This window comes from Protomyctophum parallelum (assembly GCF_964188405.1).
Source record: "Protomyctophum parallelum genome assembly, chromosome: 12".
NCBI classification, from domain to species: domain Eukaryota; kingdom Metazoa; phylum Chordata; class Actinopteri; order Myctophiformes; family Myctophidae; genus Protomyctophum; species Protomyctophum parallelum.
Genome location: NC_139712.1, coordinates 30350978 through 30367459, shown reverse-complemented (window position 1 = coordinate 30367459; position 16482 = coordinate 30350978). Strand labels below are relative to the sequence as shown.

General features: G+C 42.5%; 1 protein-coding gene across 2 annotated transcripts in view; it reads left to right on the top strand.

Annotated features, from left to right (window-relative positions):
* The window catches only part of topbp1 (DNA topoisomerase II binding protein 1), a 39046-nt gene extending 25068 nt beyond the window's left edge, over positions 1 to 13978 (top strand). For both annotated transcript variants that reach the window (XM_083777873.1, XM_083777874.1), the window contains exons 24-29: positions 4190 to 4283; positions 5989 to 6152; positions 6932 to 7060; positions 9350 to 9439; positions 9876 to 10037; positions 13791 to 13978. In XM_083777873.1, coding sequence (XP_083633999.1) covers positions 4190 to 4283; positions 5989 to 6152; positions 6932 to 7060; positions 9350 to 9439; positions 9876 to 10037; positions 13791 to 13904 — 753 coding nt within the window. In that variant the 3' untranslated portion in view covers positions 13905 to 13978. The remainder of the gene's footprint in view (positions 1 to 4189; positions 4284 to 5988; positions 6153 to 6931; positions 7061 to 9349; positions 9440 to 9875; positions 10038 to 13790) is intronic.
* The last annotated feature ends 2504 nt before the right edge of the window (positions 13979 to 16482 follow it).

Sequence of the window (16482 nt, the reverse complement as noted above, 5' to 3'; positions counted from 1 at the left end):
CGCCACTCGGTGGCGCGATATGAGCTTGTAGATCTGCTATTTTTCAATAGCTAAAGCATAACATGATGCCGACACCAAAATGGGTGCCCGGTCAGAATGGGTTAAGAAAGGGATAATGTATGACGGCGGTAGTTTAAAAATATTGAGGATGTTTTAACAGGTTTTGTGGCCCAGACGTCTCCAGATATCTTTAGAATTACACCCATAGGAGGAGGCCCATGACGTCTGGGGATGTCTTAAGGTCTGTTTTAATAATTGTATAAAACCGGATCACTAAAATCTATATTTTTGACATGGCCGTTGCTAGGCAACGCCTTGTGCAGCGCTCTCTGACATGTTTCACGCATGCGCACAGCCGTTCACTCTAGCGCCTTTATTCTGAAGGATTCCTGGGCAAAAAGTGTTTTTCCTGATCATGGATTTACCATTCCTAGATCAGTGGTTTTCAAACCTTTCAAGGACCCATATAACTCTGAGAGTGTTCAAGGACCCCATATAACTCTGAGAGTGTTCAAGGACCCCATATAACTCTGAGAGTGTTCAAGGACCCCATATAACTCTGAGGGCTCCATTAAGCAGTTCAAATAATATTACTAATCATATTACAGTTTTATGAGCTGGGGGCGTGTGGTATGTCATATTGCAATTTTGGGCATGTTAAGAAGTGCTTTCGACACCCCGTGGATTGCGCAAAACGGCCTTGAATTAGTCATGGGTGTGTTTAAGGAGTGTTTAAGACGTACCCAATCAACATGTCCGTACTATTCTCTACCAGTCAGCTGATGTCACATACGGAATGCGCACTTTGGGGATCGTGGTATTACATTTCTTCAGGCTGGCACCATAGAAGACATGACATGACTTTGTCACATTTGGGTTAATTATTCCTATTGCACTGCATGCTGTCACCTTTATGCCTCAAAATAATTTGTTTCTATTGAAAAACACCAGTAAAAAAATAACGTTTATTATATTTTATTTCATTCAAGTCATGATGAAGGAATGAGTTGAATGCTGCTGCTTAATGCTGTGCCTGTGGCCCCGATGGTATATGGTCTTCGCTCTTAGCATTTTATTGAAGAAGACTTGAATCAGGTGTGATACAGCATATGAAAGCAAACTTCCCACGGATTATGGAGATGTTTTTATTTATTTTTAAGGTTGAGAAATGAAAGAATTATGGCCGTTTCTAATCTCAACATTTTACAAAAAAAAGACGCAAAAAGAGGCTGTTGCCATGTCTCATAGAAACAAGTAAATAGGTCTATAAAAATAAGCGCATATAACAGGGGTCTGTAACCTATTTTAAATGAAGTGCCATGTTTTTATTTTCTAGATAGTGAGTCTGCCATATCCAGATTAATTTTAATGACACCACATTAAAATAAAAAAACATTTTGATTGTCCACAAATATAAAGTTCTTCCTTCTTTTTAAATATGTTCTTGCACATTGTTATAATGATCATTATATATCCCCTGCAGTCAGAGTTCATAGTTTTAATGAATGAATGTGATGCATTGTGAGCTGGTATAGATCTGCTATTTTCAAAAGTAATCTTGGAATTTTTTTATTAAATTTTTGGATTAGCCGTCCTTAGTTGGGCAAATGCATTCATCTGGGGATCTGTGTGAGGATCACTGGTTTAAACAACATTAGGAGAAAAGCCCAAATAACCACTTTAGAAACAAGAAAAGCAACCACAACTAGAAAGAGGCAATTCCGGGAAATTGCAAAGTGTGGTTGCCCACATCGCACCCGTCGAAAATGGAATCACTTTTGGCTCTGCGTTGATTAAGCCACCCTCGACATGTGATTCAGATTTGGGATGGATCGGACATTCCGTGCGTGAATTGTGGCGTGTTTTGTAAAGTAGGCCCCTCCCACTAACTTCGGAAGACGATTACGGCCGAACGATACAGAAGATCTAAATTCTGACTGTGCTGTTTTAATCGGATAGGTCCGGAGATCATGTGTACCGATTTTTGTGAAATTTGGACAAAATCTGTAGGAGGAGGAGCAAAAAGTGTGTTTTGAAAAAAAATCAAAATGGCGGGAAATCTATCTAGACGCAAATGGGCGTGGCCTATATGGGGAGATGCGTCATGACCCAAGGAATCCAGGGAAAAAAACTTTTTGATTTTACGACCTACGGTTCAAGAGTTATAGCCCAAAAGGTAAAGTTGGCTGTTATAGCGCCACCATGAGGCCGAACGATATACTTCTAAGGTAATTAATTTTAATAATTATGATGAATCTCTCCTCCAAGTCTTGTAAGTATAGCCCTTACGGTCTCAGAGGAAAAAATACTTGAAAGTGAGTTTTTGCATTTTCCCATTCATGTCTATGGGGAAATGCACTAATGCACTAATTAATTCATATCAATTAAATTATCCAACAAATGTCTTAGCAAAATACAAGCACACGATTCCCGATGTAGCCCGTCGTTTTGACATATGGCTCAAGTGCGTGCGACAAAAACTGTGGGAGGTATAATGCGTCAAAATAAACAGAGCACTAGAACAATAGTATAGTTGCCCTCAGGGCAACCACACTAACTAGTAGGCTACAACTACCAATATTTACAAGCAACTTTACAGAAAAAGAAGCCGCTTATAATAAACAGACATGGCAACACTCCAGCAGCCTCCCAGAGCCGCTCAAGTGTAAAATCAAACAGTGCTTTTTGCGTTTATGAGGTGGTCAGACCCACGTCTAATCGTTATGCGCTGAGTGTTTTTAGGTCAAGGGGCTTAATAGCAAATTGCGCAAAGCGAAAATAATTAACATATGGACACTCCCACAATGCTAAAATATTCAGGAACGCCGTATGCCATATGTGTGTGCGTTCAACACGGGCCGATATGCCTTTCATAATACGATTGTGCGCAGAGCGAGGGCAATTTATGTATTACCCCATTGTAAAACGGATCTTCAAAATGGCACCCTGAGAGTGTTCAAGGACCACATATAACTCTGAGAGTGTTCAAGGACCCCATATAACTCTGAGAGTGTTCAAGGACCACATATAACTCTGAGAGTATTCAAGGACCCCATATAACTCTGAGAGTGTTCAAGGACCCCATATAACTCTGAGAGTGTTCAAGGACCCCATATAACTCTGAGAGTGTTCAAGGACCATAACTCTGAGAGTGTTCAAGGACCACATATAACTCTGAGAGTGTTCAAGGACCCCATATAACTCTGAGAGTGTTCAAGGACCCCATATAACTCTGAGAGTGTTCAAGGACCACATATAACTCTGAGAGTGTTCAAGGACCACATATAACTCTGAGAGTGTTCAAGGACCCCATATAACTCTGAGAGTGTTCAAGGACCACATATAACTCTGAGAGTGTTCAAGGACCACATATAACTCTGAGAGTGTTCAAGGACCCCATATAACTCAGAGTGTACAAATGGACCCGCATTATTTATTCAGCACAAAGGGACCTGCATTATTTATTCAGCATTTGTGAGCCACGGAACACCTGATGACATTTAGCCTCTCAGACCGAAAACTTTTTTGTTGCCGTTGAATAACATTTTGTCCATTTCCATGCTGTATTGACGTTTGTACCATAGGACAGATAACATGCTAGCGTTGATCAAAATAATTATTCTGCATTCTCTAATTTTGTCGACTTGTTTAACAATAATTGAACTCTTGAGAGTGTAAAATGAAACCAAATGTACCTGTACAGGTCTCATTTTACACTCAAGCATTAAAGATCTAATATCATTTAGCTGGGGACCAATTGGAATCCTTTCAAGGACCACTGGTGGTCCCCGGACCACTGGTTGAAAACCACTGCCTTATGGGAATTCCAACTTAAAGAACACATTGACCCAAGGAGATAGCGCCCAAGCCCCCAGAAAGGCTGGCCATCGTTGAAGCGCTGAGCCCTACTGGTCAAAGCTGGAACTGCAGGCGAGCCCATGCCCGTGCTAACCAAACTTAGGTTGGCAAATGCCGAAGTGGAGCGTTCTTCCGGGTGCTTAAAAATGCCACTGAGCAAGTTCCATTGAAATGAATAGCGGGGGGATGGGGCTGTCGCTCCGGTCCTCCCTCTATCCTTTATAACTATGGATAGTGCCCCTTAGTGGCAGTGGTGTCAGACTTTAAGCGCTATTTTGCCTTTGTGTATGAGATGTGCTGTCCTATAAACTCTCCTTCCGTTGCTTCACAGGAGACCGAGGAGAAGAAGGAACCACCAAGGTTTCAGCTGTCCTCGCTCACTCCACAGGAACGCATCGATTACAGTCACCTCATCGAGGAACTGGGTAAATATAGCTTTACTTTTTATTTACAGGGTTCCCCACGGTCATGAAATTCCTGGAAATATTTTGAAATTTGAAAAAATATTTTCCAGTCCTGGAAAAGGTTTGGAATTCATTAACCCATTCTGACCTAAGATCAGATTAAAAAAACGTCTTCTACATCCTGACAGTTTTCTGAAAAAGCTATGTTTCTATGTCAGTCGTTCTTTGATTTTTCAAAAATAGCAGACCTACAAGCTCGTAGCGCGCCCGGTGGCGCGCTATGAGCTTGTAGATCTGCTATTTTTCAATAGCTAAAGCATAACATAATGCTAACACCAAAAGGGGGTCCCGCCAAAATGGGTTAAGAGTCCTGGATAAATATTTGGCCATAGATTGTTTTTGGCTATTTATTTTGTTAAGTCGTTTTTCGCCAAACGGCCTGCATGATTGCAGCCTATTGTGAACCGGACGTGACGAGCTACAAGCTCACAACGTGCTGCAGCGTGATCCTGTGACCTAGGATAGGTGGTGTAGAAAATAATTGGCACAATTTTGGAATGGAATTATACCTATATTCTTTGCTTTATTGTTGCTAAACCGCCTGTCTTTGGGCATTGAACAATAGGTGTAAGAGACACATTATTGCACTGAATAATTGTTACTGGAAATTGGGTTAAATATTCTGGAATCTTTTTGGAAAAGTGTTGGAAATTCATTGGTAGAAATGTGTGGGAACCCTGTATTTAGTTGTTATTCCTTCGCCTCATTGAGGAGCTCGGTAAATATGGCTTTACTTTTAATTTTGTTTTTATTTCTATTACAAAAGATAATGGAGTACTGCAGTCCAGAGTATCACTTACTTTTTGGGGTAGAAACCAGGCTCAAAATGTCATAGAATAATTTATATTGGAGCATCTTTATATATCTTTATTTATTATTTTTATTACAATTTATTGTTTTATTGTCATTTGAAATGCCTCTCTATGCTTGAGGAAACAAATTGCCACTAAGTATGAACTGTCATATACAAATATTCTTGCCTTGCCTCAATGCACATGATAGTCCTTATTGCACATCACGTTCAGTTTCGCTTAGGCATGTAACAATATATCGTCAATCGATTCAAACTGGTGACAAATACATTGCGATTAAATCATGGTGTAAACGGCAGAGGGCGCATTAAAAAAGTGGAGAAAATACAGGATCTTTGTAAGAGAATAAAACGTGTTTTCAGTCATTACTTGCGCAAGCTGTATGTATGTCTGTGTACTCCACCGGCCAATAAGCGACCACTGTTCTTCATGACGTAACTAAAGTACGTTTCAAGGTTGGTATAAGGTCAATAACGAGTCTAAAGGATTTAGAATAGCAGAGAGCTCTAGGACTCGTCGTAAGAAACTATTTATCATACATCGATTTAATAGCCAGATTGATACGGTCATGAGTTACTGTACTGTGTTTGTTGTCTGACGCTGTTGAGTGACACGGCTGATGGCCAATCAGCTTACTATTTGGCTACGTTCGGATTTCCGAATGTAGCTGACACCGTCTTTGGTAGAGACTCCAGACCTGAATCGCCAGAACATATTTTCTTAATGGGCGTGGCTAGCGATTCAGGGCTGTAGCCAGGCTAGTGTAATACTGTAAAGGTGCCATAAATATGATCTAGTTTCAACTGGACTTGTCTTGACTGTCGTTTCCCTTCCTCTCGTCTCGTCTTGTCCAGGAGGCCTGGCCCTGGACGGCCAGTCCTTTGACCGCAGCTGCACCCACATGGTGGTGGGGAGCCCCCTGCGCAACGAGAAGTACCTGGCCGCCATGGCGGCCGGCAAGTGGATCCTGCATCGCTCCTACCTGGACGCCTGCCGCTCCACCGGACACTTTATCCAGGTCAGGATCTCACTGCAGCAGCAGCAGGCTTCATGTTATTTTGGTTTTTGGATTGATTGATTACTTTATGTACACAAATACATGCAAGCTAAAAGGATAACACAAAAAGGTCCTGGGGACTCCAAGCACGAAAATAGCGCTTGGTTGGTTTTCACCACCAGGTGTCACTGTTGCGCAGCCTAACACACACACATATTAACTGTATCCACACTTTTCCTGGGCTGTGTGTGCTCCAGTTCCTGTCGATTTGATCCAATGAAAACCAATGAAACTGGTCAGATGACCAATGATATCCAATGAAATCAACAGGACCTGGAGCACACACAGCCCAGGAAAAGTGTGGATATATATGATGATTTCGGGGTACAGTACAAGGACAGTACAGTACAAACAGTAGAGTGGACCCCCTGGGGACCCCCACACGGTAACTCTGTCATTTCTCAACCATTTCGGAAGCGAGGCGGATCGCCGGAACCGGGCCCCTCCCCCTGGCCACGTTCCTGGGGGTCTGGATGTTCCGTAGACCCCCCCCCCCCCGGGGACCCCCACGCGGTAACTCTGTCATTTCTCGACCGATTCGGACGCAGGGCGGCTCGCCAGAACCGGGCCGGCACCGTGGGCCGTTCCTGTGGGTCTGGAACGTCCGGGGACCCCCACACGGAGTTGCACCACTCACTTCACACGGGTGTGATTTTTACTAGAGACATTGGTTTTGACATAATGGGGGCAGGACTCACTTTCTTGCCCATGTGTATGTGTCTGTGCGCATGTTGTTCCAGGAAGAGGACTATGAGTGGGGTAGCAGTTCTATCCTGGATGCCTTGCCCTCCATTGCCTCCATGCAGAAGAAACTGGCCATTGCAGCCATGCGCTGGAGGAAGGCCCTGCAGGGGCGTCCAGACCAACAGGTACATTTAAACTCAATTGGTGCAGTAGTGATTACTAGTCACTATAGAAGTCCCTGTCGTGCATATGTGCTGCAGTGCTTGTGCCCCATCAGTCGGCGATTGTCTCATCTAGCCAACGCCCACAATAGTTTTGTTTCCTGCCGACCACAGTTCATTTCTAACCACCGCTTCTGCCCACATGCAAAATAATGTCAGTGTAAGTGAGCAATATTACCGTCTAGTCCCGCTTAATCCTGTAATATTTCCAATAAAAAAAAGTTAAACATTACAAAAGGAAACCGAATGGGAGACAGAAAAAGACAGCCATTACAGCACCACGGACAGCATCACAGCTGGACTTACTGCTTGAAATAAGTAGGTTATCTGTGTCCTTTGTTTTGCAACGTGTCTGAGCTGAGCTGTCTGTTTGTTTTTGTTTTGTCTTTGTCATAAAATGTAAAAATCAATACAAATATTAATGAAATAAATATATACAGTATATATATATATATTCGAAAATATTCTCCTCTGCATTTAGCCATAAAATGTGTTCATATAAAGCAGCGTCAGTCAGTGATCTTGCGTCTAGTCTGGCTGCCCTTTCTAACAATGTTCAAAATGAGCCTCAGACTTGCAACATACTGTGTAGGTGTCATACTGTAGCTGAGCTGTCTTTTGACATCCAGGTGGCTAAAGTGCTTATTTTCTGTGTTGCCCAACTGAGTCAGCTAACGAAGGTCAGGCCATTTCTTACCCCTGCACACCTAGAAAAGGTCATCCATGCTTTTATCTCCGGCCGACTTGCTATTGCAAAGCACTTAAATCAGTTTGTCAGCAAGGGAAACATACAAAGACTAACTGATACACAACAACTGCTGTCAGGCTTTTAACACCTACAGTAAGAAGTGAGCAATATCACACACATTGGTTTTAAGATTCTACTGCTTGTTTTTAAAGCCCTGAATTGTCAGAATCCTGCCTTCTAGCTCTCTGTGAGCCTGGTCACTGCCTGAGATCATCCAGCAGGGCCCTGCTAACGGTTCCAAAGTCTCAGCTTTGTCACTAACAGTGACCGACTGTGTTGCCATGTCTGCTCATTATAATCGTCTTTGGGCTGTACAGTCGCTTGTTGGTAGTGGCGCTAGTAGCTCACAACGTTGTGGAGCTTGTAGATCTGCTATTTTCAAACATCTGATTATAAAAGTACTCATTTGGCCTATTATAATAATGGTTGCTTCCTTTGGACTTGTTTTCATATACCCGGGTTTCTTATTTCTCTCTCAAAATCAATCAGGCAGGCAAACTCGTGTCCCCTTTTCAACATCTTAAAACTCACTACTGCACAAAGCTTTTACTTAATTAATGCTATTGTTGTAACTCTTTAAATATTCTAATAACCTGCCTGACACATGTGCAGGCGTTTTAGCTTAATTTCTTGTCAATATACCAGTCCAGTATGCTTTATTAGTGTGAACAAAGCTTTACTGGTTAATTACCAAGTACCATTGTATCGACAATCGACACTTTACCCCACTTCCCTTTGTTTTCTTTTGTTTGGCATGAGTGATAAACATTTACTTGACCATAATCTGGTATCACTCAAATTTAGAACAAATTCTCATTCTACTACTCTACCATCAAAATGTAGAATGCCTTGACAACAGCAACATGTTATTACACGGCTTGGTTGAATGCTTGATTCTGATTGGTCAATCACTGAATTCAGGTGTGTTATTTCTTGATAATGACCGCTTGCCTCTAGCAGGCTCTATAACAGACCACTGTCTAATCAAAGCCTCAGAGCACCTGCTGCGCTGCTTGTATTTTGTGATGTATCCAACATGACAGCCATGTAAACAAACACACCATGTCATTTACAACTAAACCAAAAATTGGTCAACTCACTTCCTTGTTTTCCGATGTGACTGCAGCTGGGCAGACGGCCAGCGTGACACTTGTGGAATACTTTCAAATCATAGGAAATACCTCGTTTTGTTGTTACCTTTGGGTCAATGTATTAATTAATAAAGTAGCCGTGTAATAAGCGGGATAATGTATGCCGCGGTTGTAGTTGTTGAAGAATAATGACCGACAGGATTCGTCTCAGTGTTTAATCATTCTGAATTGTTTATGCTATGTTGATTAATTGAATACGTAAGACCACAATGGAAACAAGTCCCCACGACATTTTTGTTATCCTTTCAGCCATAATGTCTGACTGTACCACAACGTGCTGTTTACATTTCTGACTAATAAAGTATTCAACCAATCAATCAATCAAAAAACATGTTTTTGTGTTTTTGACGTCAGGGAGCATTCGGTGGTTGGAAAGTCATGCTGAACATGGACACAAACAGAGAGGCAGGATTCAAGCGTCTACTGCAGTCTGGTGGAGCCACGGTTGGTAAACTAACCGCTTTCTCTGCTGTGGCATAAAAGAAAAGAAGCAAAATCGTTATTTGTTGGAAGTGTTTAGCCTTTCCCGAGTGCAACACTGGTTGTCAAACATTTTCACGTCAAGGACCCCCAAATTGATGTAATTGGCCGTGGGTTACAAAATCGTGGGATAAGAATTTATGAGATCGGATATTTTCAGCATGCAACAAAGTGTAAAATCAGGCATTATGATGCCATCAAGGCCCGCCAACATACATTTTAGTTTAAAATCTTATGATATTTATTCGGCTAAAACTAAATCATTTCAGATGACTAAAACTTGTATTCAAAAGACAATCACTCTCGGTCGTCCTCAGACGAGCCCTGAGGATAATGTAAACGTAAATCAAAACCTGCTGTCACAATCAACCGTTCAACACTGCTTGGCTTCTCCTCCCAGGTCCTCCCCGGTTGCTCCCCACATATGTACAAAGAGGCCACTCACCTGTTTGCAAACTTTGCATGGCTGAAACCCGAAGATGTCCGAGTGGACCTGACTGATGCCGCCGCCCAGGGAGTCACGTGCTTGAAGCCAGAATACATCGCAGATTATCTCATGCAGGTCAGTGGCCTCACATTGGCGGTCATATCCCATTGTTGTTTATTAGGAGGATCATAACATGGTTATGTTCATCTCTTATGTATCCTATCTGGTTAAAGAAATGATGTGAGTTTCTTTTTGTCAATTAAAACATTTCTGAAAAAGGTAAGAATACGTACGTAAATGTAATCTACTCTCAAGTCTCAACAGTAAGCCATGATAGATTTCTCACAGCTAGAAGGTCCCAGGTTCAATTCCTGCCGGGGACACTGTGGGGTGGGCACTGGTGGTGTGTTCTCTCCTCTGCGTTGTTTGGCGAAAGGGTCTTTCTGTGTGGAGTTTGCATATTTTCCCCATGTTCCCTAGGGTACGTACCCTCACAAAAAACATGCAAACTGCCTCCCCCTGGTCAGCCGGGGCACCTGATGGAGGGCAAAGGAGCTGGTTGGAATAACATTTTTCCTTCCATGCGCTATGTCCTACCTGGGAAACAACCCTGTCGGGTGATAAGAAGTGACCTGCTCTCTCATCATGCATTGAAGGAATCATGAGTTCAGTCTGGGGTTCTCCCCAGGCTGGCAGAAGGAGAGTTCTGGAGAGGATTTCATTTTAGCCTGTTGGCACCGGGTGAAAAAATGGGTTACAAAATCGTGGGATAAGAATTTAGACATTTTCAAACTATGATTTAAATTAATCCAGTGGTTTTCAACCAGTGGTTCTTGAGGGGCTTTCAGGTGGTCCCCAGTTAAATGATGGATAGTTGGTAACCAAATGGACCCTTATTAGATCTTTAACTCTTGAGAGTTACATTATTATTAAACATCTGCATCCCATTGCTTAATTTACAACTAGTCTACACAATTAGAGAATGTAAAATAATTGTTATTTTGATCATATGTCTGTTATCTCTCCTAATGGTGCCAAATCAATACAGCATGGAATTGTAGACAAAATGAAAACATGTGAAAAGGGTTGAAAACCACTGATTTAATCAAACTTAAAATGAAATATCGCCTCTAAAATGGCATATATTTACTGGTAGTTGTCAAAATATAATCCATCATGCTACAATTGCTCCACCATTAAGTGCATACTGAATGTTTGTCTGAAGAGTAGTTCAACTATAAGTAGAGTCGTACCGATTCCAGTATCGGAAAAGCTGCCAATAATGCCTAAAATGCTGGCATCGGTATGAGCGTGTATGCCAGTCCGATAGCACTGTCATTTATCACATGATTAATCAATTATTTTGTATTTTGAATGCTTCAGTTGATGTTACACTGCTGTTTTATACTTAGCAGTGTAACATATACTTACTGTACTGTTTATTATTTTTTTAAGTAACTTTTTGGCACACTAATTGTCTATTGCTAGATCAGTCGTTCTCAAAGTTTTATCATTTCAAGGACCCCCCCAACTCTCGGAGTTACAGACCTGTAAAGTGCTTTACAGAGTCGACCGTAACCGACGCAAGCAGCGCTAAGCAAAGGAGCGTGAGAGAAATGTATCTCCTTGCGTCAGCTCCCTTGCGTCATCCGTCGGTCTGGGTACGAACCCCAATCCAACGCAGCGCAAGGAGTTCCTCGACGCAAGCAGAGCAAAATTACCCCTGGCGTCCTTTGGCAGCAGAGAGCAAGAAGGCATTTCCTCCTCTGCTCGAACCCTGTTTCTTGAAAGAGGATGACACTTCCGTCGGCACATTTAGTTGTAAACGTAAACACGATGGCATGGATATATCACATTGAAAGTTAAACAGGACAACATGACATCATCGTTCGAAGCACAGCTTTGCAAACTCGTTTGTGATTATCAGGCCTGGACTGGCCACTTGACGTTATGTCCAGTGGTCCGCCCAATGAATGGGCCGCCCCCCTTGCTTTAATATGTTTTTGGGCCAAATGTCAGGGATTCATTTTTGACCCAGTCCAGCCCTTGTGTTCAGACGAGAACTCTGTGGAATTATTGCGGAGAACAGAGTGTGTACAAGCTCTGATAGCTGTGTATCGTCTCCTAAATCCTATGCTTCCATCTGGTGACAATTTAGCCGTTTACAGACTCTACCAACAAACCGTGTTTTACGTTGCAGATGATCATCCACTAGTAATGAACGTCATTACTTCCTTTGACAATGAATGGTTGACTGCATCGTTTAATCTGCCCCATGTGAACGCAATGATTTATTGACATCATTAGCATCATTCACTACATCACTAGCAAAAGACGCAAAACTGGGTCAATTCAATTAGAACTAGAAAAAGTGCCCTTCTGGGCACAGGTCTCCACCAGGATAGGAATGTAGGACATTGCAGCTTGCCTTCATCTGGTGGTTGGATAAAAGGGCAACAAAAGTAAATTAGAGGTAAAAACACTTTTCGGCCAGTTATAGCGCCACCTTGAGGCTGAGTTGAAATTGTTCATGTGGCATTTCTTCCTCGGCCTAGTGGGAATGTGCGTGCACAATTTCACGGAAATCACGCGATGTGTTCATGATTTGCAGCATTTTGTTTGAAACTGAGCACTCCTGTGAACTTTGGAAGCCAATCTTAACCAATCAGGATGGAGTCTGAGAAATCTGAAAGACCTGTTTCGTTGAATGGCTCTAGAGAGACTGTGTACCAATTTGCGCGATGTTTGGACAAAATCTGTAGGTGTACTGTGCAAAAACTTGTTTTGCACAAAGCGGCCTCCTGGTGGCGCTATAACAGGCCGTTCTGGAATTTTGGGGCAGAGGTTCATCGTTGGCATCCAGGGAGTGTATGTGCAAAATTTGGCATCGACCGGGTTAACGGTGGCCGAGATTAGCTGCTCACAGACACACGGACGGACGGACACACACACACACACGGACGGACGGACGGAGTGCAAAACATACTCTCCCCCCATGCCTTCGGCCTGGTGGAGACAATAAACACGTTTTAGGCCCAGGCCGTAGCGTAACGGTCTGGGCACCGGACTGGTGATCCAGTCGCGGTGTGCCGCGGGTTCGACTCCCGGACCCGACACGGCCTTTACCGCATGTCATCCCCCCATCTCTCTCCCGTTTCCTGTCAGCCTACTTTCTATCCCTTAAAAAATCAATAAAGGCGTAAGCCGCAAAAAAATATCTTTAAAAAAAATTAAAATAAACACGTTTCAAGCTAGTGTGAGCTTGTAGATTGGCAGTCGAGTTATTATGATGATATAGTGTAAAACTCACTATATACAGTCGAGTTATAACTACATCTCAATTCTCATTGAGAACAAGACTTGTAACAAAAATAAAGTGGCACTTGTGTCAGTACTTTTTGTACAATCTAATCTGTCATAGCTGCTATCTAGTGGATGATTAGTTGATTGCACATTATAGACCGACATAAGCCTACAATAGCAACGCAACTCACGCAGGGACTATGTAAGGACTAAATATAACCTTGTGTTTTTTTGTGTGCGTTTGACTCCCCTCCGCAAGGCAAAAACGGACTCTGTTGAGGCCTTAAGGGTCCATTTGAAACCCCCTCGAGGAACAAAGAGGGTCCCGGCCTAGACCCCACTTCGTGAACCACTTTCCTAGATTTTGAGGGGTACTAGGCCCTCCAACGTCTGGCATTCGGAGTTGTCACGTGGCAGCCAAGTCTATGGACTTTTAATGTTAGTGTAGAGCACTTTAAACAAACAGTACCAGCCGCCCCTCATTTCACATGAGTATGATTCATTTTTGTATTTTTTTATACACTGGTATCGGTACTGGAATTAAAGGAAAACATCTCTAACTACGATCACTCTTATGTTCTGTAGGATCCAACACCACCCATAGAGATGTACTACCTGGAGGAGAACCAGAACACTCCGTCCCGCAAACGCAAAGGATCAACGGACACCTCCAAGCTGAAGAAGACCCGTCTGAAGTGAAAACATCTGTACCATATTGTTGTCAATGTTATTTTCTACATCCTAATTCTGTTCTACACGTTATGTAAATAAATGATAATAAATTAAATGCGATGTTGTAAAGTTGTATGGCGTTAATCTTTACTAGCTCGCTGCAGAGAAGAAACCATAATGGTAATGGTGAGTTGGCATAATGGTAAAATGAGCCGGTTCACTTTTTGCAAAAAGCTGCACTAACATGTTCTAACCTGTAGGGGGCAATGCCTGTTCATTAGCTAAATGCACCTGTGTGCTTTTGCACAGTCCTCTGAAGGCTCATACATAGTCTGGATTTTCGGTGGTGGGGTGACCACCGCTCCGGGGGTGAGCTGACCACCGGAGCTGAAATAACGTTGAGCGGTGAGTAAAAACAGAGAGAAGGGCTGGAGCGGTGGCGGTGGTTTGCTCTTCACCGCGGCTCGTGACGTCATGATGTAGTTCGGTGGTCACCCCACCACCGAAAATCCAGACTATGTATGAGCCTTTAAAGTGATGCTCTTCTTCAGTGTCACTCATCCTTAAGGCCTGTTCATACTCCAGTTTTAGGTGATAAGGTGACCACCGAAAACGAGGTGATAAGCAACTCACCTTTTTTGCTGGTTTTTACCAGTCGCTTATCGCCTAAAACTGGAGTATGAATATAGGCCTTTAGAACCAGTGTATGAGGCACATCAAGTATATATATTGTGTAATATAATGTACATAAAATACAGTGTAATTCTTATTTTATTATTTTATGTGTAGCATCTGTTATACTATCTTGTTACATGTCGGTGCGAATTGCAAGTCCTCCCACCTTCCCCTCTCGCACAGGACCTGATCATGATACATCACTATGATTCAGATTATGACATCATTTTGCTGCATGTTTAATAGTAATTGTGTGTTTTAGTTCGACACCCTACACCCATGTGTTACATTTTTTAAATGTATGGGGCCTAATGGGGGTAAAACTTCAAAAGCAGCTGCTTTGTCCATCATTTGGTATCTTTTTAATTTTTTTGTAAATCGTTTTGTCGGGTGGAAACCTCATGTCTAAATCTGTTACATTTCCGGATTAAAATTCAAAAACGTAAAACTAGCAGACCAAGCTCAAAACACATTGCTTTGCTCTGTGTATCAAGCTTGCATATCTGCTACTTTTGATTATTTTGTGTGAGGCTGTATGATCAAGTAGTATAGGCCATAGGGCACCAATTTACGAAAAAACTAAAGGTTAAAATATGGAGATTTCCAACTCTCACAAAACGCAGGGTTTAATGAAACCTGACAACATGACTCAGCTTGGGTGTGTTACTGTGTCCTGTATCCCGCCCAGTGATTAGGAGCCACTTGTGTCAGATAGTCCCCAATACAGTAAACAGCAAGATTTTTGTTTTGTTGATTTAGATCTTGATCTGGCATCATTCACTCTGATGCCAGGATGCCGGATGAGAGGGTACAAATTCCACCACCCACCCAAACGTGGAGAATAAGTACCTCATCATGGTTAATCCAGCCTCCTGCCTGCCTGCCCGCCCTTCAGAATCGTCTTTTAACTGCTGTTTGAATGGTACGTATGTGAATATTTACAGGCAATGTTTGGGATTATACAGGCACGGGGTGTGGATGGATGGAGAGAATATGGTTAGTGGTGGGGGTGAGGCATTAATGGCATTATTGTGCTTCGCTGCTGCCTGTGACAAGGAATGCTGAGCTATAGCCTATAGGATAGTGTTCCTGAGGGACATGGTACTATAGCGCAGGAACAGCGGCAAAGTACAATTCCAACAACCATTTTCTGTTCGATCGACTGGAGTGGGGCTGTTCCTGTAGAGCTGGAGTCTGCACTGCTGCTAGAATCTGTACCCTAATGCCTATAACCCCATCCCCTATACAGTACCTATACCAGTAATTATTAGAATACCTTAAACTTGAGGATCTCCTTGAAAACGAGTTGCTGCAACTGAAGGGGCTTATCTCAGAATTAACCTACCCTAACCCCATCACCTATACCTCAACCTTTTCAGGCTGTGACCCACCAAAATAACCATATTATTTGAACTGATAAGCACTTAGTTCAGTATTACATTTAGTTTGACTACTTTCGACAGATTAGTTAATTGTGAAAATAGCACATCATTCTACATTATAAGCTCACAATGCCTCACGTTGCGAGGTGTCACAATTTTTACCTCTTATATTATTTGACAAATTTGCAGATGCTTGACCAGTGATTATAGTAGGCTATAGTTTGTTGGTTACCAGTACTTATGATGCATTAATGGTCTTCTTTGTTTTTTTGGGGTATTAAAAATATCTTATATTGTCACTTCATCTGGGGAACCCCAATCCCTGGCCGTTCTGGCCCATAGGTTGAGAACCACTGCCCCAACCTATACTACCCAAACCTAATAAGCTGCAATGTGCTGTTTCAGGTTCAAAGTGCAGTTATCCGGCTCATAGGAACCCATAGCATTGACTGTCTGATAATAGTATGGTGGTGAGGCATGTGCCTGTTACAACCGATTGGTAAACACTCATTCAAACATGGGCTACTGTAGGATGTGTAAACTGTAAG